The 27,431-nt window shown below is 37.8% G+C and overlaps 1 protein-coding gene across 2 annotated transcripts; it reads right to left on the reverse strand.

The window, feature by feature from the left end:
• On the reverse strand, nt 1-27,250 carry CLGN (calmegin). Of its 2 annotated transcripts, none has more exons than XM_060778918.2 (15): nt 27,024-27,250; nt 21,897-22,052; nt 19,533-19,606; nt 15,912-15,970; nt 15,040-15,181; nt 12,274-12,355; nt 10,236-10,428; nt 9,166-9,355; nt 8,638-8,751; nt 7,155-7,311; nt 4,568-4,783; nt 3,117-3,236; nt 2,764-2,890; nt 1,656-1,747; nt 1-847 (listed from the first exon to the last, which is right to left on the reverse strand). In XM_060778918.2, exons 2-15 carry the CDS (start codon nt 22,041-22,043, stop codon nt 767-769), a joined length of 1,794 nt encoding a protein of 597 aa, XP_060634901.2. In that variant the 5' UTR covers nt 22,044-22,052; nt 27,024-27,250; the 3' UTR covers nt 1-766. The 2 variants fall into 2 exon arrangements, with proteins under 2 accessions (XP_060634901.2, XP_060634900.2); XM_060778917.2 differs by having other exon boundaries at nt 1,656-1,750; nt 27,024-27,247.
• Nucleotides 27,251-27,431: the final 181 nt, after the last annotated feature.

The raw sequence follows: 27,431 nt of genomic DNA on the forward strand, positions 1-27,431 counted from the left end.
TTATATTAAATATTTTTATTTAGGAGGCCATTTTATTTGTAAACGGATCACACCATTTTGAATTAAAACACAAATCTATAAAAATGTGAAAAAGTCTCCCAGACACCATTTTACTTGAAAATCATGAACACTGTTGCATTCAAAGGTAAAACACATGCTGATCTATCAATTAATGACAATGTATCTGTCTATAAAACAAACAGCAGCAACTGTAACAAATGTTAAACTAACATGACAAAAGAACTATAAATAGACTTCACAGTAAAAATGTTAATGAAATAAATAAAAACAATTATTGCAGCCAGCTCAGCACAGACTTTGTTGTCAACTGCTTTTCTCAAAGCATCTTTCAGTGGATATTGAAATGGTGTATTTCTTTATTTCAAAACTGTAGAAGCAGTATTTGTGCTAAAGCTAGAAAAAAAAATCAATTCACACAAACATTTCAAAAGGTAAAATTTTGAAGCCAAAATTATTTCCAAACCATATTTATTATCTAAATAGCTTCAAATAATATTTACAATAAATAATTTATCTCACCATTTTTTTCTTTTCTTTTTTAAAGTAAAGGAATGGGCAATTTCACAAGTAGGTTGTTTTTTCTAAGTAAAGGAAAAATCCTATAAGATTGGGAAGGGCTCAAAAATGGAAACAGAAGCCTAAGTGGAGTTCCATCTTTTAATTCAACCTGCATGCTGTTAGACAATATAGCATGCCTATGCCTATGTTCTGTAACCAGGAACCATAAATATAAGCTGGAAATAAATTAGTCCTTTCGTACTCTTCTTTTCCGTACTGATTTTGATGGCCCGTCACCAGATCCTGTGCTTTCATCTGCATCTTTCATCTGTATGGGAGAAAACACAGAATCAAAACAGTTTTTCAAGTTTTTCATGTTTCATACTCCGTCTCAAGCATATCGAAATGTTAAATTTGATTCTTAAGATACTTCTCTTTTGAAAGGGGGAGGGGAGAGAGAAAAATTCTTGAATGGAACCATGGAAGCTGAGAGGCAAAGGAAACAAAAGCCTGGGATACCTTCCCAATTGAATAGTGTTATCTAGTATCTACCTAAAAACAGTCCTACGTTATCTTCTGAGGAGGTCTACCATGTCTGCCATAAAATATTTGTACATTACAAACAATTCTGGAACACGTTATAAATAAATACAGCTTTTGTTAATCTATCTAGGAATTTTTAAATTCACTCTCCTCATATGACTCAGCCTATATTTTGTTGAAATTGTCTATTTCAGGGAAACTCTACTACTGCGGATGTTTTCAAGGAAGAACCACTGGCAGGGATTACTAGGGTTCTTTAGAAGCAGAAGATGAGTTTTAAAACATTTTCTGATTTAAATAGATTATCCAAGTACAACAGATGGCATTATAAATTGACAGTCTCGAAACAATAGCAAGGTAAATGGCTTCCAGGTTATACAGTTCCAGAAGAAATCAATTTAGAATGGTTTGAGTAGAAAGGATAATATCCAGATTTCAGCATGTTCTAACGGTGTAGCACAATTATGTCTTCCTCAGAATTTGTATTTTATTAGAAAGAGGGTTATTTACCTCACTCTTTTGACAGGGCTGCAACATGTCAAATTTCACAGAACATATTTGTAAATAAAACAAGTGATACAATGAAACTTCACCTCGTCTTCTTCTGAGACAGATTTGTTGCCTTCTTCTTCATGACTTCCTTCAGCAGCTTCATTCTCGTCTTCATAATCTTCATCTTCAGCACCTTCTGAATTTAAGAGACAGCAGCAATTAGACAGCAAAAGGGCATTGCACATCTCTTTGGATGGATAAACCATTAACATTTTTTTAATGTCAGGAGCAACTTGAGAAACTGCAAGTCACTTCTGGTGCAAGAGAATTGGCTGTCTGCAAGGACGTTGTACAGGGGACTCCTGGATGCTCTACCACCCTGAGAAGAAGCTTTTACAGCCAAAGACAATCAGACCAAATATTCTAAAAATGTGAGCCTGACTAATAAGAATTTTAAAAGGAAATTAACTCATAAGCTAAACATACATCTGCAAAATATACATTGCCTTCTACATTGCTATAACAATTTAAATAAACCAAAGAACTACACAAGGTTTTCAAATGAAATCTCAGATGCAAGAATTGCAGTGAAAGCTTTGTCTTCTAGTGAAATGGGTAGATAATTACTAAAAGTACAGTATTCATTCTCAAATGTGGAAATGAAATAAGTTTTAAAACTCTTGCCTAGAACATTTACACAGTTAAAAACCAATGGCACAATGATTACTTTATAAAGCACCTTTAAAAGAGCATTTTTTCTTCAAACAATTCTAAATCTTTCATCTGATTACTTTCCTGCATCAAAGGACACTGTAAACCAACCTACAACTAGCTCTTAGATGCAAGATTACAATTGTTTCTAAAGATGAACAGTAAATTTGTCTCTGCCACTGCTCTGGAGTAGATAATGGAACTATACTAAGGAGCCTATATCCTATCTATATGCTTTACACCATGCCTGCAAGTATGAAGAAGAAACATGAATTTTAAACACTAAACACAAAAATCCAATTGCTAGTGCCATCCAGAGTAGTAGTTTCACTAAATCAAGTGCCAACAAGTAAGTAAATATAATTCATTCACACTAATTAGCATTAAAATGTATTTAACATTAGTTTTGCAACATGAACTGTGCTACCGCTGCTAGGAAACATTACTATTTAGTAACACTACACAGCCTTCGAGAGTATAGCCAAAATATTTTACTACCTTCATTAGGGTTTTCATTTGTTTTCTTTAAATCTTCATCATTTTCAAGCACCTCTTGTTCTAGTTGTCCTTTTGTAAGCGGCTTGGCTAAATCAGTTTTTTTGTAGTCCACATCTTCATCTATTTTCTATAACAAAGACAATTTTACAAGAAACAAATGTCTTTAAATACTAAAATATAAGTATTTTCAAAAGATGCAGGTCAGTGAGGCAAGCTTGCCAAATTGTATGGCTCACCCCTACCACTCCATTGGGTTTTTAGGCCAAAGATCTCACTGAAAGGCTGAAAAAACCCACAACCCTTCTTGGTCTACATAAAAGGAAATGGGGATGTCAGATGAGCTCTCTGTGTACCTTAGATGGCCAGCAGAAAAGTATGCCCAATCCTACTGGAAGTGCTAGCGTCAAGATGTAAACAATCCAAAGCCATGGGCTTTCCTCTGCAGCAGTCAACAACTGGCTAAACATTCCAGGCTGGGTGGATGAGAATGCAAAAGCCATTTTTATCATTGCAATAAAATATTAATTATTTACTGTGTTGTTATTTGGGGAACATACATTAAGTATTATTCTAGTTTTTAGAAAAGTGGCAAAGAGAGGCATCTAAACAGCCACAACCCACCATCTATATTATCCCACCTTGTATCTCATTAAATCAACAAAATATTACTTGATTAGATTCCTAGGGCATATAGGCAGAAATCCGGAACTGTCCACATGGGTAGGTAGTATAGTTACAACTTTGGCTGCATCTACACTGGGAGCCTATCCATGGTGCAAAACTCCAGATTAACCTTGGGGAAGTCTGTACAGCTAGGCACCGGGCTGCTGCAACCTTCATCCCTCCCATCTGCTCTCCCCCCTCCAAATGCCTCTTCATCCAGGCCAATGTCACTCCAGTCAACAAACTATGGCCAACATCCACTTCATAGACTGTAGGTGTCTTTACAAGTAGAATAGTAGCAAAAGAGTAAGTCACACATTGTGTCCCTAGACTGCCTAAACCAGAGGAATGTGGGATGGCTCAGTAAACAGTGGCAACTGGTTCCACATCAGAATAACCCCAAATGTTTACATGGGCTCGGAATTTGGCTTTGTTCCAGGCTTTCAAAAAAACCTGTGACTTTTTTTTATCATAGCTGAAGGCTGTGTTAATTACCGCATTTTGTCAGGTAAAAGTAGTCACCGTGTAATAGTTGCACCCCCATTTTATCCCTCAAAAAGAGAGTGTGCCAGTTACGCTGTGAAATAAGGTAGCCTCTTAACTTGAAACAGCTCCATATGTGCATCATGTAGGCTCTAGGGAATTGATTCTGCCCACTTTTTCAAGATCAAACATTATCACTACATTAGTCCAACAACTTAAAACATTTTGAGTTTATGTTTGCACAATACTGTTGCATTCTGAACAAAATTCTTAAAGAAAATTTGTCACCAAATGAAGACAGGGCCTTTTATATTAAGACATGACACAACTAACTCTTAAAAAAGAAGGCAGGATGTAGTCTGGAATATGAGACAGTTACTCACTCTGTCATAAAAACTGAAAGAAAACTCATAGTGTTTAAAGCACACAAAGGAAACAAAGCATGTGAGCAGGGTGAAACAATTGGTTTTTCAACAGTTCTATTCTGCTTTTTATAAATTATTTTAGGCTCCATTTGCCACATAGTGGGACAGTATCCATTCATTAAGTTTTCACCCAAATTATATAACATATTCAGAACAATTAAATGGCAAACCATGACACTAAAATTTTTAACACTAATTGCAACTGAGATACAAGAAAACACATTAATTCTTACTTCGTTAGCACTTGCAACCAATTTTTTAAAACCCCAGCTTTCTGCTGCCCATCGATCAGCAACTTCCTTTTCTGAGCAGATGATGAAGTTATCAAAATAGATATCTGATGTCATAGACCACAGCTCCAAACCAAGAGCACTGACAGGAGTCATTTTGAAAGGATGAGAATCTTCAAAATAGTCAGGATTAGGGATTTTCTGAGGACTCCACATCCCCTGCATGGTGGAAAAAACAGAACAATCATGGTAAAGATGGACATTTAACTATGAGAGGGTGTGATATTTATTACTGTAGGTCTCTTCTGGTTTCTCTACAATATCCAAACAAGATTACTATTGGACATTTTTTCATAAATACCTGAAACAGTGCAACTTTTATTCCCAACCCTGAATGGATTTTTTAAAATTCTGAGATGTATAGTAAAAGAAATGTTCTTCTCTTTTCTTCCTTTACTCCTCAATGAAATAGCCGTTTTACCCAATACCACCATAAGTCTAAGAAAAAAATTAAAAGGAGGAAATTTTCCCCTCCCAATCAATCATAGGGTCATCTCAGCAAAGCAAGTCCCACATTGTTGTTTTGAGAAAAAAAGTTAGCACTTAGTTAGCACTTCAAATGACTGTTTAAAAATGGAATGACTAGAGGTGAAGTTGACAACTGGCAAACCCCAAGTGGTTATACTATACACTTCTTTAGACCAATCTGAAATAGCCCTGCAAATTGCATCACTAATTTTTTTTTTAAAAAAAACGGTCAGCTAACAGAGAACTAAACAATGGTTGTACTTGAAGAACACCAGTCTCCCTATCCCATTATTGTAGATGCTACTCTCATTACCATAATAGCTAAAAATAAGATCCCATTCAATTAAACCGGATTACCAGATTTGAAAAAAGCATTGGTCCACATCTAAACATATTGAGCAAAAATATACAGAAGAACAGGAAGAAGTATTTTATCATTGCACAAATCTCTGTTTCTCACACATCTCTCAACAGCAAAAAAGTCGCCAATTTAACCACCAAAGCAGTGTATTTTTAAAGATCATATTGATGTTAATACCTCTGGATCCAGCATGTAGAAATCCATCTTTAGTTGGATATGTTTGTACGCCCAGATTCTTTGTTTAATCTAGAAGCCAAGATGACTATGATACCTAAAAACTGTTACACCTTATTGGTGAATTTCTTGTTGATAGAAGCCTAGAAGCATTATTTGTGGATCAATGATAATTTAGCTTTCAAACAATTGGCTCCACTAAACCATTTAAGTATTCTACCTATAGAATGTGGGCTATGCAGCAGAAGTAAACTCTGCCTGTCCCAAAATTTCCTCCTAACCATGAAATATTTATACTGGGTTCCTGAAGTCTTGTATTGTGTGCCCTCAGCCTGAATAGTTTAGATCTATGGTTCTCAACGTGTGGGTCCCCAGGTGTTTTGGCCTACAACTCCCAGAAATCCCAATTTACTAGCTTTTAGGATTTCTGGGAGTTGAAGGCCAAAACACCTGGGGACCCACATGTTGAGAATCACTGGTTTAGATCATTTGCCCTGTAGTATACAAGAAATGTCACACTTATGATCCTCTGGAATTCTGATGACCATATCTCTACCTAAAGGGACAAGACCTAAATGAGCTTTTTGACTCTCTAAACTAGGCCAAACTGGGGCACTGTCTACCAACTACTAAAATAAAAAGAAACAGAATATTTACCTGAATGGCTGTCTGCACTAAAGACTTCTAGTTAAATTTTGTGTAATCCCATACATGTTTATTCACATGCATGTCCCATTAAGGCTTATTCCCACATCAAGTGAATAAAGATATGCATAAGCATATCTAGAGCATCTGGAATCTACTAAAATTAATGTGAAAACTTACTTGGATTTTTATCTCATGTTTCCACCCCAAAAAAGACAATAAAAAGACAACAATAAAAAAAACCCAAAACCCCAAAACCAGCAGCTACCATTTAAAAGTACAAAATTAAAAACAAAAATAAAACCATTATATTAATCACAGTGATCACTCTGGTATTTAAAATCTGCCAATGTCCATGGAAAACGTAAATTTTAGACTGAATTCCACCCACAGTAATAATAACAAATTTCTATGCAACAAAGATTATCCTGCTTCTCGAAGAGCTAATTACACAGATACATGCTGAAAAGGGCACATACAGAGTTGTTTCATCTCCATTATATTTCAATTCTATACACGAATAACAATGTCAGCATTTATAACACTATTTAACCAAAATGGCATCACTAAATGTTTTCTTCCCAGCAGGCACAGGCTTATAGGAACCACACAGAACTTTAGAAAATATCAATGGAAAAATAAAACCTGAAAAAGGCCAGTGATGACCACATCTACTTAGAATAGGATGGCTGGCGATGAGAACCCTGAACAGAAGCACACACAAACACTTTGCTACAGTCCCTGAAGTTTAATTTTAGGATTCCCTACACTCAAACCAAAATACTTTACCTCTCATTGCACTACCAGGCACACTGAAGAAAGAAAGAGGTCCCATTACAACATAGCAACAATTAATCAGAATATATCACCTCTTGCAACTACCTGATAATTAGGGTTTTCTATCATAGGTGGTTTCCATTTTCCTTTATATTTTGGATTGGTCATCATGGGTCGTACCCACGTTCCACAACCTGGCGCAGTCTCACATTCTGGATTAGGAATTTGTGGAGCTTCCCACTCACCATCCATATCCTCATCCCTAGAAAATGGGGGTGAAAGTTCAAACACTTCCTTTTTTCTGTATCTAATAGATCATAGGTTTTAAATTAAAATATGCATATAATATTATCCCCAGCAAATTGCTTGAACCAGCTAAAAACAACGATCTCTTGATGTCAAGCTAAATGTGAAATTTGCTTGAAAGATTTGGCTTTAAAGAATCGAATAGCTCCCTTCTTACAAATTCTTACTGGTGTGAAATCCAGTTACAAATATGAAGTTGACATTTATGAAAAATCTATAGTTTTCTTGTACATTACATCTTGCATTATTCTAGATCAGGCATGGGCAAAGTCAGGCCCTCCAGATGTTTTGGACTTTAACTCCCACAATTCCCAACAGCCTACCAGCTGTTAGGAATTATGGAAGTTGAAGTTCAAAACACCTGGAGGGCCAAATTTTGCCCATGCTTGATCTAGATAATGAAATTGACAACGGTCTCTTTCCCAAGAACATAATAATATGCACTGCCACTCACTTGACACTGAACATCACTACAGTATCTAAAATATAATGAGACTTGGGGGGAGGATAGATTTAGCAAAAAGTCTGGCACACATGTGGGGGACTACTGTCTATTGATTAACTTTGATACTGAAAAGTCCTGTATTTGTTTTAAAAAATTCTATCCCATGAAGCTATACCTATAATTTGTAAAACTATGTGTGCGCGCGCACGTGATCTATATAATCACATAGGTGTCTATCTATCTATGTTTGTATGTATGTATTTTTCAAAATGTGACTCCTGCCAACAAAGGATCTGTGACCAAACTAAGCACACAGATCCCCCATGACCAACTTTAAAGACTGACGGGGCTTATGGGGATTGACCTTGGATGGTTGGAGTTTCAGTCCATCCAAATCCACAGTGCACTGTTAACTTCACCCATTATGGATCTAAATCAAGCTTGTCACACATATGCAACATCTAAATACTCTCAGGGTTTGGAGACAGACAGACAAACACAGGATGCTGGGAGCTGTAGTTTACCATATTCAGAAAACATTGTGAACTTTACCAACGATGGATCTGGATCAAATCAGGAACACTTGTCTACCACGACCAACTTAAACTACTGGTGGGATCTGGACACAGTATGTTGGAAGTTGCAGTTCACCTGCATCCAGAAATTTATGTGAATCCCATGAACAGAGAGATTCATAAGATCCAAAACCGAACAATGACTACTTCTAGTGTTTACCCAGGTACCAAAACGAGTAAATGTTATAAAACAAACTAAAAGACAGAAAAAGCATACATTAAAATGCCTACAAGCATTGCCATCATAAATAGGCATTCTTACCAATCTTCTGGTTTTATTGCATTAGGATCTGGGATGTACTCTGGTTCATCATCAAGCCAACCTTCAGGTTTAATAGCACCATCATCTTCAATTTTGGGTGGCTCATCTTCATCCCTTTGCGTTACAGATCAGTTTTAACAGAAGATGGACAATATAGTAGTAAGACACCCCAAAGTGTAACTGAAATATTTTCAAACATCAAATCAAGGGTATATCTTTTTAATGCCACAAAGTCCTTTATACATAAAATCTCCAAGACAGAATTATAACTAAGCCGATATACAGGTACTATTTAAAAAACCCATCACTAAAACATTCTAGAAGTTCTCATTTCACTATATAAATCACTACTATCAGGAGGATGACACTATGGCAGTGTCCCAACTGCAAATCTTTATAGAAACTTTTTTCAAAAGTCATTTCTACTCCCATAAAATCAAAATGCAAACCAAAGAAAGTTTGTTTACTATTTAGTAATGAGGTAGAAGAAAGATGGAAGGGATATAGACCATCTCTGGTTCTCTTTACCAGTCATCTGGCTTAACAGCATCAGGATCAGGAATTTTAGACCGCTCATCCCAGTCTTCTGGTTTTCTATCTGTGGGATCCTCTATTTCTTTGGGGGGATTCACAGGGGGAACCATATCTTCCAGGAGACTTCCTTTGCTGACAACAGTTTGATCAATTAATATTTCAAATGTGTCATCAGGATTTAGCACTAGAACACAATAAGTAAAATGGAAAGTTACACAGATGTTAAAGCAAACTCGTTCTTTGCTTATAGGATTTACATCATTACAGTAAGAGCTGTTTAAGCGTGTAGTTTAAGTCCATTTTGGATGCACTTCTGTCATACTATTGAATTCAAACTTAACATGATTTTCAACCATTCAATTTAATATAGAGATTAAAACACAAGCATGTATTTGGAAAGAGACAGACTTATTGACATGAAAGGAATGTTATAATACAGGGTTAGTCAAAATGCATAGGCCAATAAGCCATTCAATTGAATGGCTTATTGGCCTATGCATTTTGACTAACCCTGTATTATTTTTTAGGATTGCAGCATTAATGTGAGAGGATTCTGTATGCTATACATATATCAATGCTATTAGTAGTAGAATTTTTGTCACATTAGTCTATAGACAATAGCAGGATAATATAAAATGAAAGAATTCAGTAACTGATATCTGGTCAATAACTAAATGGTTATTAGGCTTATGTTTTTTTCTTCTCTTAAGAAATGCTTTAAGGCAATGTAATATTTTCTGGAAAGCTCACTCATCAAAAGCACTGCATATAACACACAAAGAACATAATCTTCTGCATGTTTACTCAGAAATTAGAATCCATCAGGTTTAATGGGACTTTCTTGGGGTTTGATGCCACTTTAATTGCTGTGGCTCAATGCTACAGAATCCTGGGATTTTTAGTTTGGTGAGGCACCAGAACCCTGGCAGCAAAATCTAAATACCTTGTAAAACCACAGGTTGAATGATTTAATAGTACTGTGCCATGTCCGTTAATAGTGTCCTAATTATATATCAGTTATGGATACTGTAACCTTTTTTGTAAACATAAGCACGTAAATGTACCAAGAGTATACAGATGGGTCTTCCTGTCTGAGTACATTTTTTTAAGGTCTACATCAGGTCGTTTGGCATGCTTTTCTTCATAGTCTCCAGTTTTAGGATGTTTATGTCTAAAGATAAAATGTAACTTGTAATCTTCTCCACATTTATCTGGTCCAAACATAATTGTGTACGATGTTTTGTCGTAGAAGTACTCCTGCAGAATGAAAAGGAACATAGTCGGTTTATACAACTAAAAGCATTTTATATGACACTATTCTGACACTTGTAGGAGCTTGGTTTTACCTCTACTTTGTGACAAATGATAATATGACAGAGTTAAGGCTATCAGTATTTTTAACCTATATCTCAGTTCCTCCTTGAAATGATGGATAAAAGCTGTGAAGGTTAAAGAAAGGAGTAACTAAAACGGTAAAGATTTCCCTGACATTAAATCTAGTCGTATCTAACTATGGGGAGTGGTGTTCATATCAATTTCTAAGCCAAAGAGCCGGCATTGTCGATAGACACCTCCAAGGTCATGTGGCCAGCATAACCATAATATGTGGCCACAGACATTAGATCAGCTCCATCTCTAATAGTCTTCCGCAAAAAAGTAAAAACCTGGTTATGTGTGCAGGCTTTCGAATAACTGTGCAATGACTGGTAATGACATAGGAACGGAACAATGGATGACGAATTTGGATCGTGTTTTTTAGTGATGAGACGCCAGTGAATGGTTATTATAGTAATTGTGTATTAATTGTGTATTAGATTAGGTTATTAACTGTTTTATATTGGTGTTGAATTTTGCTGTGTCCTGTGTCTTGTGAACCGCTGTGAGTCGCCCTCGGGCTGAGAACAGCGGTATAGAAGCGTAGTAAATAAATAAATAAATAACTGCATGGAGTGCTCTTACCTTCCCGCAGAAATAGTACCTATTGATCTACTCACATTTGCATGCTTTTGAACTGCTAAGTTGGCAGAAACTGGAGCTAACAGCGGGAGTTCACCCCGCTCCCCGGATTCAAACTGCCAACCTTTTGGTCAGCAAGTTCAGCAGCTCAGCAGTTTAGCCCACTGTGTCACCAGGAAGGCCTTTACTTAGATATTGAGTTGCTGCTTAAAATACTGCTGCTGCTGTTATTGTTTGTGTGCCTTCAAGTTCTACTAATTGTTGTTACTATTACTACCTTAAGCTATATCACACATTTTCTTCAAAATTGGGATTCAAGGAAGCTAGCTATACTAAATCAGATTGAATTTTAACTGTAAGTAGTGCAGCATGTTAATGAAGCTGAAAGTTTGGGGGAACACAAAAAGAGCTTGGGCCCTCCTTGTGACTTCTTTTCTCACCCATGCTTGACAACCTACTGTGAGGATTAACACTGCGGTATAGACAACTATGAATGCTGTCTTGAGCTCCTTGGAAGAAAAGTGGGCCAGGATGAGAGTTGTAGTCCACTCACATCTAGAGAGCCATATGTATTTCTAATGGAATCATTTATGCTTTATTCATTTCCTTTATTCTCTGAATGACAGAAAATACAGATAAGTGGTGAATACTTTAGTTCACAGAAAGTTCATCTCATCAGTGCATTGCATCTTCTGAATGTATGCTGCAAACTGTCTTTTGCATCTGCAAATCCTGCATCCACAGATTCAACCATTCACAACAAGAAATTATTCTCCCGTTTCCCCATTTCCAAAACAGAAACCTTGATTTTCCCATTTTATGAAAGGGACAACATTTTACTATGCCAGTGTATATAATGGGACTTGAGCATCCACAGATTTTTGTATCATTTGCGTGTGTGTGTGTGGGGAAGGGGGGGGGGAGGTATTCTGGAACCAAATCCCAGTGAATACCAAGCATTCACTATATGTTGTGTAATTTGCTAGTGTAATAGGTATATAACATACAAAGGCCAAATTATACCTTGTGCATTTACTAATTCCTCATTTGATGAAGATATAGCCAATAACAACTTGCATAAGATATTGGTGGTTTCTTTCCTAACATTAAAGCACATCTAATCACTTTCTCCTACAGACTACATACCAGATTCAAGTCATCACTTTTGGAAAGAAGCTTAATGTATGCACCACCACAATCAATGCCATCTTGAAAATTCACTTCATACCTGCACAACAGAAACACAAGAACACTCTCATAGAGATAACTGCTAATTAAATGTGCACTCAACAAATAGTTTTTGGTTACTTCAGCCTTTGTTAACAACAAGGTATTAAATGTAGTGGGATTCTTTCCCTTCTCCTCCACTCGCATAACTGACCTAGGCTGTGTCTGCACCAGCCAGATTATACCAGTGTAAATTTGGTCTAGAGAAACCATCTCAAACTCTGCCCCCTGTGTCGCTGCTGCCACTCCCTGCTGATCATGGGATCCACTGCGAGCACCTAACGATTGCCTTTCATTTTTGATCTCATAAGAGGGCACTTGTGTGATCAACAAAGAGGGGTGTCTATCTATCCCCTTCTTTTTTGTTGATCGCACAGGCACCCTTTTATACATGACCATGATAGCCAGGTATTCAGATGGAACCCTATGGCCAGCAGGAAGTGGCAACAACGATCACCTGGAGAATAAGCCATTCCCTTCTCTTGCACTGATAAGCACAGGGAAAGGACATAGCAGCAGTGTCCATCTGGATAGGGGATTGGTCCAAAACTGAATATTCTCTGACTTTGCTTAAAGCATAGCAAAGGTGGATTATCCATATATACTTGAGTATAAGCTGACCTGAATATAAGCCAAGGCTCCTAATTTTACCACAAAAAAACTGGGAAAATGTATTGACTTGAGTATAAGCTGAGGGTGGGAAATGCAGCTGCTACTCGTAAATCTATATAAATAAAAATGTAATGTTCGTTTGTGTTATTCACAGAACTCAAAAACCACTGGGGGAATTGACACCAAATTTGAACACAATACACCTAACAAGCCAATGTATGTCCTTCACTCAAAAAAAATTGATTTTGTCATTTGAGAGTTGTAGTTGCTGGGATTTATAGTTCACCTACAATCAAAGAGCATTCTGAATCCCACCAGCGACAGAATTGAACCAGTCTTGGCACACAGTTCTCCCATGACCAATAGAAAATACTGGAAGGGTTTGGTGGGCAGTGTCCTTTGGTTTTGGAGTTGTAGTTCCCCTACATCCAGAGATCACTGTGAACTCAAACAATGATGGATCTGGACCAAACTCTACATGAATACTCAATATGCCCAAATGTGAACATTGGTAGAGATCGGAGAAAATAGAATCTTGACATTTGGGAGTTGTAGTTGCTGGGATTTATAGTTCACCTACAATCACAATTCTGAATCCCACCAATTATAGAATTGAGCCAAACCACCCACACAGAATTCCCATGTGGGCCACACCAACGCTGGCAGGGGACGGCTAGTCTACAATAAAAAGGGATACCAATAAAATTACATTAATTACATTAATTGAGGCATCTGTAGGTTAAATGTATTTTGAATATTTACATAAAACTGTAAATTAAGATAAGACTGTCCAACTCTGATTAAATCATTATTCCAACCTTCTTTAATATAAATGTGTTTACATATCCTTCCAATAAACACCATAGTTTATTTTAACAATATATTTTGGGGAAAATGCTATGTGTATACAAATAAGGAAATGTTGAAAAGACTGGCTTGGGAAGGGGATTACTGGAGAAACGGGACATGACTATGGTGTGAAAGGGGGACTGGAAACTGGGAAAGGTTTGGACGGAAAGAGGGGCTAGAAAAGTGGGAAAGACCCCAGTCTAGAATGTGAGGGGGGAGGAGTTGGGAAAAGTTGGGGAAACTGAAGTGGGAAAGAGGACCAGATGGAAAAGATTGGGATGGGGAAAGGAAGATTGCAAAATGAGCAAGACTGAGGTGCAAGGGCGGGGGCTGGAAAGGTGGAAATAGTAGAGTAGGGAGGAGGCAAGTAGAGAAGTGGGAAAGTTTGAGGTGGGAAAGGGGGTTGGGAAAGTGGGAAAGACTGGAGTGAGAAACAGGGGCTAGGAAAGTGGGAAACTGCCGTGGGAAAAAGGGCAAGACTGAAATGAGAAAGAGAGGCTAACTTCCTAACTTCCCTCCCACCTCCTTTGCCCCCTTCTTCCCTTTTCCTACTCCTTCCCTTTCTCTCACTTTTTTCTTCCTTCTTTCTCCCATTACTTCCTTCTTACTCCCCTTCTACCACTAACACTCCATACATTGCACACTGGAATCAACTGGGAGACACTGAGGAGCTGCCACGTTTGCAAAGGAGATGGGCGGCAGCAGCAGTGATTTGCCCCTTTCTTTCCCACTTTAGGGGCCAGGGGCACACTCCTGGTTCACTCCCTTTGCCATTTGAACATGGCGACAGGCACGGGTGAATGTATGCATGCGTGTCTGTTTGCGAAACAGAAAGAAGCGGGGAGAGTAAGGATCACAGCAAATAGAGAGTAAAGATCACGAGCGGGTAGAGAGCTTGGGGCCAAGAAGGGAGGAGAAGCTGCACACCTTCCTCTCCTCTTCTCTTGGCACAATGACCCAGCTTATACTCAAGTATATACAGTAAATGAAGAAAACTAATTGGATACTAATTGGAAGTTGTTGTTTATCATGGAGACAGACCTCAGTGGATTTGCAGTGAGACTGGGTTTTCTAGCCAGTGCAGATAAGCCTCTAGAGAATAATTTTAATCTGTGTCAAAACGTTAGAAACCATACACAATAATCTAGGATAGATATAGGCAATACAGAATCCCAACACAAATGTTTGTCTAGAAAACCTTTTCAAGTGTAAAAATATACTTACTGAATAATCAGTGGGTTACTATCAAAAACAAATGGCCGTGATAACATAGCTGATATTGCATGATGCTTTGCTACTGATTTCAAAACCAATCCCCTGTCACCAGGGACTACGTTTTCTTTTAATGGTTCTATTTCCCATCTTCCTAAAAGATAATATAGCAAGACAAATGCAAGCAGAGAACACAGTTATGATTTAATACAAGTCACTCTACAAACTCAGTGCAATTCATTATTAGATATAGTTACTTCTCTGTAGACTCTATTTTAAACTAAAAACTTTACATGGGTACCATGAAAAGCAAGTCAGAAAACATACTTTGTGCACAAAATATCACCAGCTGAATGCCCAACATATTCACAAAAGGAAAGGAAATCTTTTAATAAAGTCTGCCAGGAAGACCAGACAACTGCCAATCTAGAAAAAAAAAGTTTGACTTGGTATATGACAGTTTTCAATATTCCTCCACATGTCACAGCTTATAGCAAAGGCATTTTAAGTCTGTTGGTGAGAAATGTAGGCTTCAAAGTAACTCCACATATCTTAATCACAATTAACACTTTTACACTACAACCACACATCTAAGGCACAAAAATTAAGATACAGTTTGAAAAAGGGAATTGGAATACCATGAATGGTAGCTACTCTCATATTTCTTGTCATGCCTAGAATGTTGCATCATTTAGTCATACTAGGAGGTGTCAGAAGATTTTTTGGTGGAAAGAGTGATCAATAGGAGGGAATTCAAAATGTGAGGAATGTTGTATTAAAGAAAGCATTCCCTGCCCCTAATGTAAAAGCTAATACATACTGAAAGTCCCGTAATAAAATGAAAAATACACAAGTTTGTGGAAGGCATTCCGTTTATGCTTTACCATCATATTTAGCAATATCTTCATCTGTATCCTCTTTTTTGGTTTGGGACAGAACCCACCTATTGAGAAAATCAGAATTAATCTATGAATATGCGATCTTTTAAAAAAACATTTGAAAGCTATTAATGCCATTTTACTTGAATTTGAATAAAATGTATTTAACTATAAATGAAAATAAAAGACCATTCTTACATATTTTATATCAATTCTAAGTATTAAATTTTCATTTCTTTGAAGTAATAAAATATACCAAATATGGAATATATGAGTCATGGCTGGATTGTATTTTCCTTTTCATAGTATGAGAGATTGATACTCATAATAATAATAATAATAATAATAATTATTATTATTATTATTATTATTATTATTATTACTATTATTTGTAGACTGCCTTATCTCCCTGAGGGGACAATAAACACTTGTGAGGCTGAAGGAGCATTCCACTAGACATCGGTTAACCCCTTGTGCTAACCAGTTTAAGAACAGGATCTTCAGAATTCTGAAACGGTGCTTTAGTTGCTCTTAACTCCCTCTCTCTTCAGTTTTGTTGTATAGCTGTGCTAACCATTCATGGAGCTCCATAGCAGTATATTTCTTTATTGTTATTCTCTGGGAGGAGGTGAATAGCTGTGTCAGCATCACTGAAATAAGCATCCATGTTGAGTATCAACTTTGCACTCTCAGTGAGGCTAAAGGAGCAATACACTATATATGGGATGTACTCGTCACCATCTCCAGGTTGGACTTGAATGCTGTACATTAATTACAGGATAAAGAACTGTGCTATTAGAGGCTCCTTGACGAGGTCTGCATTTGCCTATTATGTCTTACAAATGTGGATGATTCTTCCATCCAGCAGCCTTACACACATCTCTATTATAGCTGCCACTCTAAAAGGTGTTCTTGTCATCATAGATCTGGTGGAATGATCCCAGGACACATTGAGATCTAGAAACTTTGGCCAAATCACAACTTTGGAAAATGAACCTTTCAACCATCTCAACAGCATATGTTTAGAGGCTTTTTGTCGCATAGTTGTTGGATTAAAGAACATGAATAAAGCTTCCAACTTCCTTATATGCTTTGTCATTTTAAGTATTCTTTAACTGTCCTTCTAATCATGTCCAATGAATGCCACTTTCTCTCGATCAGATGAGTTGGATTAGGGCAGAATGTGTGTATTTGACTAATTATTCTCATCCATAATGACTTTGGTATTAAAGTCAGATTCATAACCAAGAATAACCTGTCATCTGCATGGATTTGGATTAATGGACAGAGAAGCGAATTCAGAAACCTGAAAAGATGTAATCTCCACTAAAAACAGTGCCTTAAAATAACAGATATCATAAAGAAGCTTCTTTCAAAGGTTCAAATGGTTTCCCTATCAAAGCATTTAACACTACATTTAGATCCCAGGAGAAAATATATGAACTGTAGGTGAAAACTGTAAAGCTGCTCCTTTAAGGTAACATAAGGATGTGAAGATAACAGATTACCTGAGTTTAATAGTGTTGACGACAACACCAACAATTGCCGTCTTAGAGTTTGAAATCTTAACCTTTTCTCCAAAATATTTTTCATGATTGCAAAAAAAGCCAAAATACTTTTCATTATTGCGTCCACATGCAATACTGACTTTCTTGAATAAAATTTCCCCAAATTCCTTCGTATATTTTCACAAATACACTGTGTTGAATGACTCCTTGGATAAAAATGGTGATTGTTATTGAATCAGACTAATCTTGTTTTATCAAGTTTCTCTATTCAAATTCCATGAAACTAATTTTAGCCAATCTGGATTTGGATGCATCATTTGCCCCCAAATAACAAATCTTTCGAAGTCAACATGGGAACTTGCCAAAATTCTCATCAGTAGCTAAATCAAGGACTGTGGAGCCAAAATGGAGCAATTAGAATTATATGCACTTTTTTCTTGCTTGATTATTCTCAGCACTCTTTGAATTATTGCTTGTAGAAGAAAAGCATATAACACACCCTTCCACTACATACTTGACAACAAATCCTGGCATTTTGCATTTGGATTTCCATCTATTATCATGAGCTTTTTCAGTTTGAAATTTCTGCCAGAAGTTAAAAGGTGCATCACAAGGGTTCCATACTTTCTTTACAAAATATTGAATATATTTTTTTACAACTCCATTGTACTGCCATTATCTTGTTCTTGCTCACTGTCACATTCAATATTCCTTTTAAAGTGAATTGCTTTTAATTATAGCAGATGTTTCTCTGCTCATTTCAAAATGTTGTTCAATTCCTATATCACGATCTGAGATCATTATCTCCCTTGTTGCATAAAAAAATACTTTACTGACACAGGGTCTGAGCATATTGGCATTCTAATATTTCATCACTTTGGAGACATGCAGTAATGCCAGTTGCATCACTCTTATTTCAACAGATTGATACTTAAGATGACTTCAAAGTTTCCTATCATCCCTGTGCAAAAAGAACCTTGCAGTGAGCTCCTCAACTGGTATCCATAATCACTACTGTTTTCTGTTAAGGGACAAAAAGGTTTCTTTTGTTGACTGAGTCGTCCTTCAGCCACCACTTCCAATCTTTCCAACAGTCTGTGGTAGTGCCAATAAAAAGCTTCTCTTTTGTATTATCACCAATTAATAAGGTCTCAGAAAAATCTGGAGAGATCTTGTGTGGATCAAGGTTGTATTGTTGAATTCAGTATACCAGCATCTTTTCCAAACACATCACATCCATTGATTCTGATACCATCACTTTTAACTTTACTTTCCTGTCCTCTGAAAGATACAACCTTTTGACATGTCTCGGCACCCAAGTGTGTGAAGGTTCTTGTCACTACTAAATGACTCTTTTTGTAATATACCAAGAATTCATAACTCTCTAATGTAATGTCATTTTGAGATCCATCTCCACTTTCTCCAAAATGTCATCCAGACAGAGAAACCAGAACAGTTGATGCTGTTGTAGAAAAGCTATTGTTGGCATAAATAGTTCAGTAAATGCTCAAAAAGCAGTGTCTTGAACTGGAAGACCATTCTGCATTCACATGTAATTCAGCTTCTCGCAAATCTATTTGTAATTCAAATTGTCCACAATTGTTTACAAGGTTTCTATCCTGAAATTATTGTTCTGCACAAACCTTTAGATACTTTAAGTCCAGGACTAGTCTGTGACACTCACTGTGCTGAGGGACCATGCGAAAATAGGGAACAAACTCCCCAAAACTATTATTCCTGTACAACTTGTTCTATTGCTGCAATCTATACTAAATGGCTGATTTCCTTTGGAACACTCTCTGGCTTCAATATATTTAATACTATTGATGGTAGAAACCTTCATTTTGATCTTCTTTGAAACTGTATATTATGTGTTATATGATTCCACAATGAAGACATCTGCCTCCCACCAACATTATGCATGAGTCAGAACTAGGTCCTCCTGCCACTATGGAGCGTTTGGCCCTTCTTCTAGACTGCTGTTGCTGCTTGATTGGAATTTTGATCTACTCCACTGAAGTCTACATGGTTTGTAACCATTCTGCTTTCAAATTTGTTTCCTCTACAAAAGGAACAAAGCTCATTCATGTACTCAACATTCTCTTTTAGATGTTCTTACCCAGACAACATGGCATCATCAAATGTTTCAGCAAAATATACTTCTCCAGTTGGCTTTGGTGTCTTGTACACAACCTACAAAATGTTTGCACAAATTTATTCAGAAGGAGAATTCTGTCCTTCAAGTCAAAGTTATACAGTAAACTGGACAAAGACTAAAGAAAAGTGAAAATGGAAAAAAAAACCCTTTGCATTGATTCTTCTTTTTTCTTAACATCCCTAACAACTAAATTATCCTTTAGCAATCCATAATTCCAAGATAAAATTATTGTGGTGTAACAGAAGGGCTGCGACCTCTTCTACACTGGCATATACAATCCAGATTATCTGCGTTGAACTGAATTATATGGCAGTATAGACTCTGCTTTGATAACCTGGATTTTATTTCAGTGTAGAAGGGGCCTGACTTCTGGATATCTTGCAACCTCATAAGATAACGCACATCAATGTGAAATACTTTTTGAAGTCCTCATACATGGTATTAGGAAGTTCTATTAACAATGCTACAGTATATCGGAGAAGCTAATTTTATCCAGGTAAGCAGCTAAATGGCAAATACGTATATTACCTTGTCCACAAGCTAATACTACTTCTGAGAAATATTATATGCTACATTTGCCAGGGAAGAGTTTTCTGTTTTGTTTTTGTTTTTTTAAAAAAGAACATGCTTAGACTACATTACTAACAGCCATAGCATTCTGTTTTATACCCTTGCTGCATTTCTACCCTCACTGGGTTACACTGTTATCAGCACAAGACAGTAGCAGCATCCATCTCCAAAAATGTTTTATCTACAAAACATTGCTTAGGACAGCACATATATTAATACGCACAACCATGGACAGAGTAATGAAAGATGCAATGACAGTGTTATTTTATTGTGGCTATGCCTGATGTTTAATTTTAAGATACTTCTAATCTAAATATTAAAAGCTATTATTGTTACTCTGCCAAACAATTATTATATTTCTTCAATTCTAAGACACACTTTTATATAAACATGTCTAAAAGCTAGGTACATCTTAGAATCACAGGTGTATCTTATGTATTTTTGCTGAACTGAAATAAGGATCCATCTTACAATCAATGGTGTCTTACAAATTGAAGAAATACAGTATTATAGTATTAATGCTTTTAATTCCTGAAATACGCCACATTTATAAAGTCAAATAGCACTACAGGTCCTCAGAAATAGTAACATGAATCCCCATAGGCAGTATAATTCATAAAATCCATATATGCTTTTCGAAAATAGTTATTTTCAAAAGTGGCAGTTTTGCACTAATAACATGAGGTCTGATTTTGTTTAAAATAGCATTATATAATAGACAAAATATATGTTGAAAGTGGCAATGAAAATTTAGATTTTGACATTTAGATTACTCATAATCTAGTTGCTGAACATTACAAATACTACAGAGCAATAGAATACAAAGTCAAACACCAGTTCTTGATAACTAGGGTTCTTTCTATTGGAATAAAAAATCAAACAACTAATTAATTAAATCACTATTTCGCATTATATGGATGGATGGTAATGAAACTGGATAGGACTAGGCAAAGCATGAGCAGCCATACTTGAACATATAGAAAATAATGTCATCATAAAGTGGATGTGGATTTTCTCAGTTTTATAAAATAATACATATTTGACTCAGTTTAATCTTTAACTGTTGTCCATATGGCATAATCTATCTTAATAAAACTAGGTCTCCTATTATAGGTATTTAAAGTTCACACACAATTCATACAAGAGAGTGTGGAGCCAAAACATGATGGATATTACTGTCTGCAGACCAAAACTAAGATAACTTTATGGTGAAACATAAAACTATCTGCATAATAATTATGTTCATAAACACAAAGAAAACACCCGAAACTTTGATCACTATGTTCTTAGAATATACTGAAACAATAAAAAGCTCTATGTAGCTTAATAAACTCCCAAGAGCTTAGAAAATTGTGCTATTTGATTCCTAAAAGCTACAATAAACTGAGCATTTATAGACAGTATTTTTGTATTACTTCATTCACAAGGGCTCCTAAAGAAATAAACAAATAAAAACAAAATAAAAATATAAAACATTTAAAAACACATTAAAATACTATTTTAAAAATCCCAAAAGCCACCTTAAACATTTCTAGAATGTAGCTTTAAAACAGTTAAAATACAAATTTCAAATATAGAATGCCATGCAGGACAACAATGTTTTGGCTGCTCACCAGAGGCTTAAGAAATATTAGTCTAACTTCCTTAGATAAGGAGTACCATAACTGAGACACTGCTATAGAGAAAGGCCTCCAATAAGTGATGCTAAAATTACTATCTCATATTTTTAGAATTTAGCATAGAAATTAAACTTACCTCTAAGGGAGATCTACTTCTGTCAATATTAGAATCTAGTGAATTCTTGCCGAAATTTTCCACTTCAATTTCCGAATCTTCAGATTCTGCACTAATTGAACTTAATAGTAAAACACTCAAGCACAGCCAATCCCAATGAAATTGCATTCTGACTACCTGTAAAGTAGACACATTCTGTTTTTACTCCCTGTCAGCTATCTAAAGTTTTTATAATAAAAGCATATTATTTTTTTCCAATTTACTGAAGTGCAAAAATAAATGAAAATGAAACAGAATTTTACAAAAATGCTCAATACACATTTGAATTCCCAAGAAAGGGGACACTAAGAATTGCAGTGACCATAGGACTATTGCGTTGATTTCCCATGAAGGACACAGAATTGACAGAGTATACATTCAACACTCATGCATGCAAACAATGACAAATTCCAAAATTCATAGTTATACCTTCATGGACCAACTAAAAATTACACATACACACAAATCACACAAGCTTTCAAAGCATCGCTAACTTCTTTGTCAGGCAAATGTATTAAAATCATACAGGAGAAGAAGAAAATAATGGACTCATTTCTCAGAACCATGACACCTTAGTGCACAGGTTAATTCATATGAAAATCACTCTTTCTTGAGTTTATTATCAAAGGCTTTCATGGCCGAAATCACTGGGTGGTTGTAGGTTTTTCAGACTATATGGCCATGCTCTAGAAGCACTCTCTCCTGATGTTTCGCCTGCATCTATACTAGGCATCCTCAGAGGTTGTGAAGTCCTCTGGTCAGTCAAAAGGCTGAACTTAAACTTCAGGGTGAAAGTGATTTAATTCTTTGTGTAAGAATCTCATGAGCCTTTAATGGCAACAGAATAGGAAAGTGAATGGATCTGTCACAAAGTCATCTGGGATGCTGTCTAATTGAACATATCAGATTCTGTGTATAGCTATAGATGTCGAAGCGAAAGAATGAAAAATGGTCATAGAAGCTTTCTACTTTCCCTGAACTGAAATCAATGGAAATCGCTTTGGGAAATGCAGTTTGCATTGATTTCAGTTTGAAACTACAATTCACATTACAATACTTAAGGTTTTCAAAATTCGCCAATGCTTTTGATAACAATCTCAGGTTTTGTGAAGGTATATCCAGTCTTTTACCACAAAGTAACATCACAATTAGTAATCTGATCCATGCAGATCTTTATAAACTAGGAGGATCCAAAACAAATATTTTAATTGGCGACACGTTTAGAGTTTCAGTCCATATCCTGGCCATCCTATGGCCACTGAGCAAGTTCTATTCTTCAATTTCCCCACTTCCTCACACGTGTTTATTTTTGAGGATCTTGGGGTTACCTTAAGCCTGTTAATATCTACCTGTTGTAATGGCTGGTGACTTTTGGCTGCATAAAAGCAGGTACTCAGGTAAATGAATATACATTTAACTTTTATCCCACTCTTCTGCAAAAAGGTTCTATGTGATTCTTGCCGATTTCCCCCCAATTTTATCTTCACAGCAAACCTGGGATGTAGGTTCAGAAGTTGGCCAAGATGCTTTGTGGCCAAGTAATAGACAAACCCTAGTCTAATACAACAAGCCCTGTTTGTACCCTATGACGACAGGAACTCCCGGTGGCGCAATGGGTTAAACCCTTGTGCCAGCAGGACTGAAGACCAACAGGTCTGAGGTTTGAATCCAAGGAGAGCGTGGATGAGTTATTTTCATAGATTCTCTGGGATTTTATGTCAGTATTTGTTGGTTTTATGAAGGCATTGAATGTTTGCCGTTGTTATGGTGGAATCCGCCCTGAGTCTCCTTGGGGAGATAGGATGGAATACAAACAAAGTTTTTAATGTCATTATTATTATTTGAAACACAACAAGATTAGTACACAGCAAACAAGGTCACTATGCTGGCTGTTGTATTGGATCACATGTCGGACACGCCCAAGTGTCTAGGACTGTGTGATGTATCGGCGAATAATGCATGCAGATCCCAGTAGGGTGGCTTTTTGCAGCTGACAGATGGTAATTTTGTCAGTGCTGATTGTGTATAACTGCAGACTAAAGTCTTTAGGCACTGCACCCAGTGTGCCAATCACCACTGGGACCACCTTTACCGGCTTGTGCCAGTCTTTGCAGTTATTGTTGTTGTTGTTGTTATTATTATTATTATTATTATTATTATTATTGAGGAATCCTTTGTTAGGAGGCACTAACTGGCCCCGATTCATTCTTGTCTTACTCAAAAAGCAGGGGAATACCAGAGGAGAATCAATCTCCCACCCTGGACATTCCACAGATACATAAACCTCACTTGCCTAGTTTCCAACAGACCTAACAACCTCTGAGGGTGCCTGCCATAGTTGTGGGCAAAGCAGCAGAAGAGAATGCTTCTAGAACATGGCCAGAAAACTCACAGCAACCCATTACAAATATGATTTGAAAATATTTATTGAACAATTTCAAAAAGCAAACCTTGATTTTTCTGTTGAAATTGTCTACATGCTTGTAGATTTCAGTGGTTTCTCTCTATAGTCTGAGGACGCCTGAATACGAGGGACGCCATTGCATATAAACATGAAATTTTGGTATACTCAAGAGCCCCGTAATTAAACCCCAGTGAATATCAAGGGCACATTATATCCTATTCAATTCTCTTACCAGACTGTATGTAGTAAGACTAGAAATTGGATTAAAGGGTGCATCTATAAGAGCCATGAGCCAACTTGGGCCCTCCAGGTGTTTTGGACTCCAACTCTCAGAATTCCTAATAGCCTCAGGCCCCTTCCTTTTCACCCTCTGCCGCTTAAGTGGAAAAATATTGGACACTCAATTAATTTAGAGGATTGGGAGAAAACATGGAACAAGAAAATGAAATATACTTATGCATCTAATTTAAAAGAAAACTGGCTAAAAATCACACCTCAGAAACTGGCAAAATGCTACCCAGAAATCAACGATAAATGCTGGAAGTGCGAAGAACAAACTGCCTCTTTTTATCATATGTGGTGGACATGTAAAACTTCCAAAACACATTGGAAAAATATCCACGAAAAAATAGAAAAGATACTGGATATAAAAATGGAATTAAAACCGGAATATTTTCTTCTGGGAATAATTGACTTCGAAATAGAGCTAAATAAAGATTAAATTTTTCAACTACCTGGTGACGGCGACCAGAATAAATTATGCAAGAGTATGGAGAATGAAAGAGATTCCATCTCAAGAGCAATGGTTAATAAATATTTTTAGATATTATGAGTATGGATAAATTAACCCAATGGATGAGCATAAAGCAGAATTTGAAAATTTCCAAAACAGACTGGATACCAATAAAGAACTATATAATGCAAGAAAACCTGAAATGGTAAATAGATCATATAAGATAATTTCAAGCATCAAATGCTCTCAGGATGAACCATAAGAAGGAGCTTGCCAAACTACCGTGATTGACTATCAAAAAAAGGAAAGAAAAGGAAGATACACCCGACGTGAAGAGGATTGGAAGTCAGACTGTATATTAACCCTAACCCCCCTAATCCCTTCCCTATCCTTCCATCCTTCCCACCCCCCCCCCCAAAAAACAGTCCCCTATCTAAATTTATTTATTTTTATTTCATATACTTCTACCCCGCCCTTCTCAACCCCCGAGGGGGGACTCAGGGCGGCTTACAAAATGGCACAATTTGATGCCCTCACAATAATACAATAAACGTATAAAAACAGCAGTTAAACGGTTAAACAATTAAAACAACAATATATATCACAGTCAATAGCCAATCTCATGCATGGCGTTCGCCAACTCAGAGTCCATACTTCGTTCCACATTGTCTATTCCTATCCGTCGTCGCAGTCCTTTATTTATCTGCCAGATTGCCCAAACGCCTGGTCCCACATCCATGTTTTTAATTTCTTTCTAAGAGCCGCTGCAAACTAGCCTCCTGTGGGAGCAAACTGTGCCAGCACGTCCCTGACGTCATGAGACTGTGCCTCTCTCTCCGCCCCTTTCTCCGCCTCTTTCTCCGTGCCAGAGTGGTTTTTCCTTTGCTAGGGCAGCATTGCCAGCATACTCTCGTTGTTGAATTCTGCCAACGAGAGTACGCTGGCAATGCTGCCCTAGCAAAGGAAAAACCACTCTGGCACGGAGAAAGAGGCGGAGAAAGGGGCGGGGCGAGAGGCGGAGTCTCATGACGTCAGGGACGTGCTGGCACGGTTTGCTCCCGCAGGAGGCTAGTTTGCGACGGGTCTAAAGGAAAGGAGGGATGTCGCTGATCTAATTTCCCCGGGAAGTGAATTCCATAGGTGAGGGGCCACCACTGAGAAGGCCCTGCTCCTCGTCCCCACCAATCTCACTTGTGACAGAGGCGGGGCCGAGAGCAGGGCCTCCCCAGAGGATCTCAAACTCCGAGGTGGGAGGTAGAGGGAGATGCGTTCGGACAGATACGCTGGGCCAGAACCGTATAGGGTTTTGTAGGTCAAAACCAGCACTTTGAATTGTGCTCGGAACTGGATCGGCAGCCAGTGGAGCTGACACAACAGGGGGGTGGTATGCTCCCTGTATGACGCTCCGGTGAGCAATCTGGCTGCCTCCCGCTGGACTAATTGAAGTTAATTGAAGTTAAATCTCTTCTTACCTTTTTCTATTCTCCTACTTTTCTATACCAAACAATTGTTCCCCCTGTTATTATTATATCTGAAAAACTTCAATAATATATATATATAGGAATTGTGAGAGTTGGAGTCCAAAACACCTGGAGGGCCCAAGTTGGCCCATGCCTGTTATAGATGCACCCTTCGGTTACAAACTAAGCAAGTACAAACCTAGGCCTGCCTTAAGCTTGAGGCACAGTCAATGCCCAAATCCTATTTTACGCTTTTGAGGAGGGGAAAAAGGTTTGTCGCCCGTGAGACGGAGACAAAACAACTATGAGCCGTCCTTGGGGAGACCTCGCATGCATCCGAAGGGCAAGGCGCGAGGCATTCAAATGAATGAGGGGGGAGAGGCCCGCCAACGGAACCATGGCGACCGCTTCCAGGCCCTCCTCCTCTCCTTCCTTCTCCCTCACGACCGCTCCCTTTTCGTTCCCCTTCCTCGCCCCGAGCAGGAGGCGCCCTGGGCCTCGCCTCGTCTCACCTCTCTCTCCCTCCTCACTGACAGGCCGCGACCGTTACCGCCCGTCAATCACGCTCCCCCCTCCGCACGCAGTCCTCTCGGCAGCGCATCCCCCGGCGCGCATGCGTCGCTGGTCCAAGCGCAGGTGCTTCGGCACGCGCCGCGCCGTCGCAACCAATCGCGATAGGGCGCTGAGAGGCTGAGCGAACCAATCGCAGGGAAGAGATTTTTTTTTCTTCTTCTTCTTAATTCCCTTCGGCTCACTTAACCCAACCCCGGATCGGTCCGCCGCTCGGTGACAAGGCGGCACGTGCCGGCTCGTCCAATCGGATCCGCCGTGGGGCGTGGCTTCATGAGCATCTCGCCTAATAAGAGCTCTGACTCAAGAGAGCGCGCCCAGTGGAGAGTCGACCAGGCACGAGGAGACTT

The sequence above is a fragment of the Anolis sagrei genome, chromosome 5 (assembly GCF_037176765.1).
Source record: "Anolis sagrei isolate rAnoSag1 chromosome 5, rAnoSag1.mat, whole genome shotgun sequence".
In the NCBI taxonomy this organism is placed as follows: domain Eukaryota; kingdom Metazoa; phylum Chordata; class Lepidosauria; order Squamata; family Dactyloidae; genus Anolis; species Anolis sagrei.

Bases quoted from the DNA above. Each gene is read 5' to 3' on its own strand.
- CLGN (XM_060778917.2), bottom strand. From the start codon at position 22,043: ATGCAATTTCATTGGGATTGGCTGTGCTTGAGTGTTTTACTATTAAGT. The intron at 9,356-10,235 runs GTACATTTACGT...ATTGTGTTCTAG, and splicing joins GACCCATCTGTATACTCTTG to TGCTAAATCCTGATGACACA. The intron at 3,237-4,567 runs GTAAGAATTAAT...TCATCCACCCAG, and splicing joins TGGTTGCAAGTGCTAACGAA to CCTGGAATGTTTAGCCAGTT.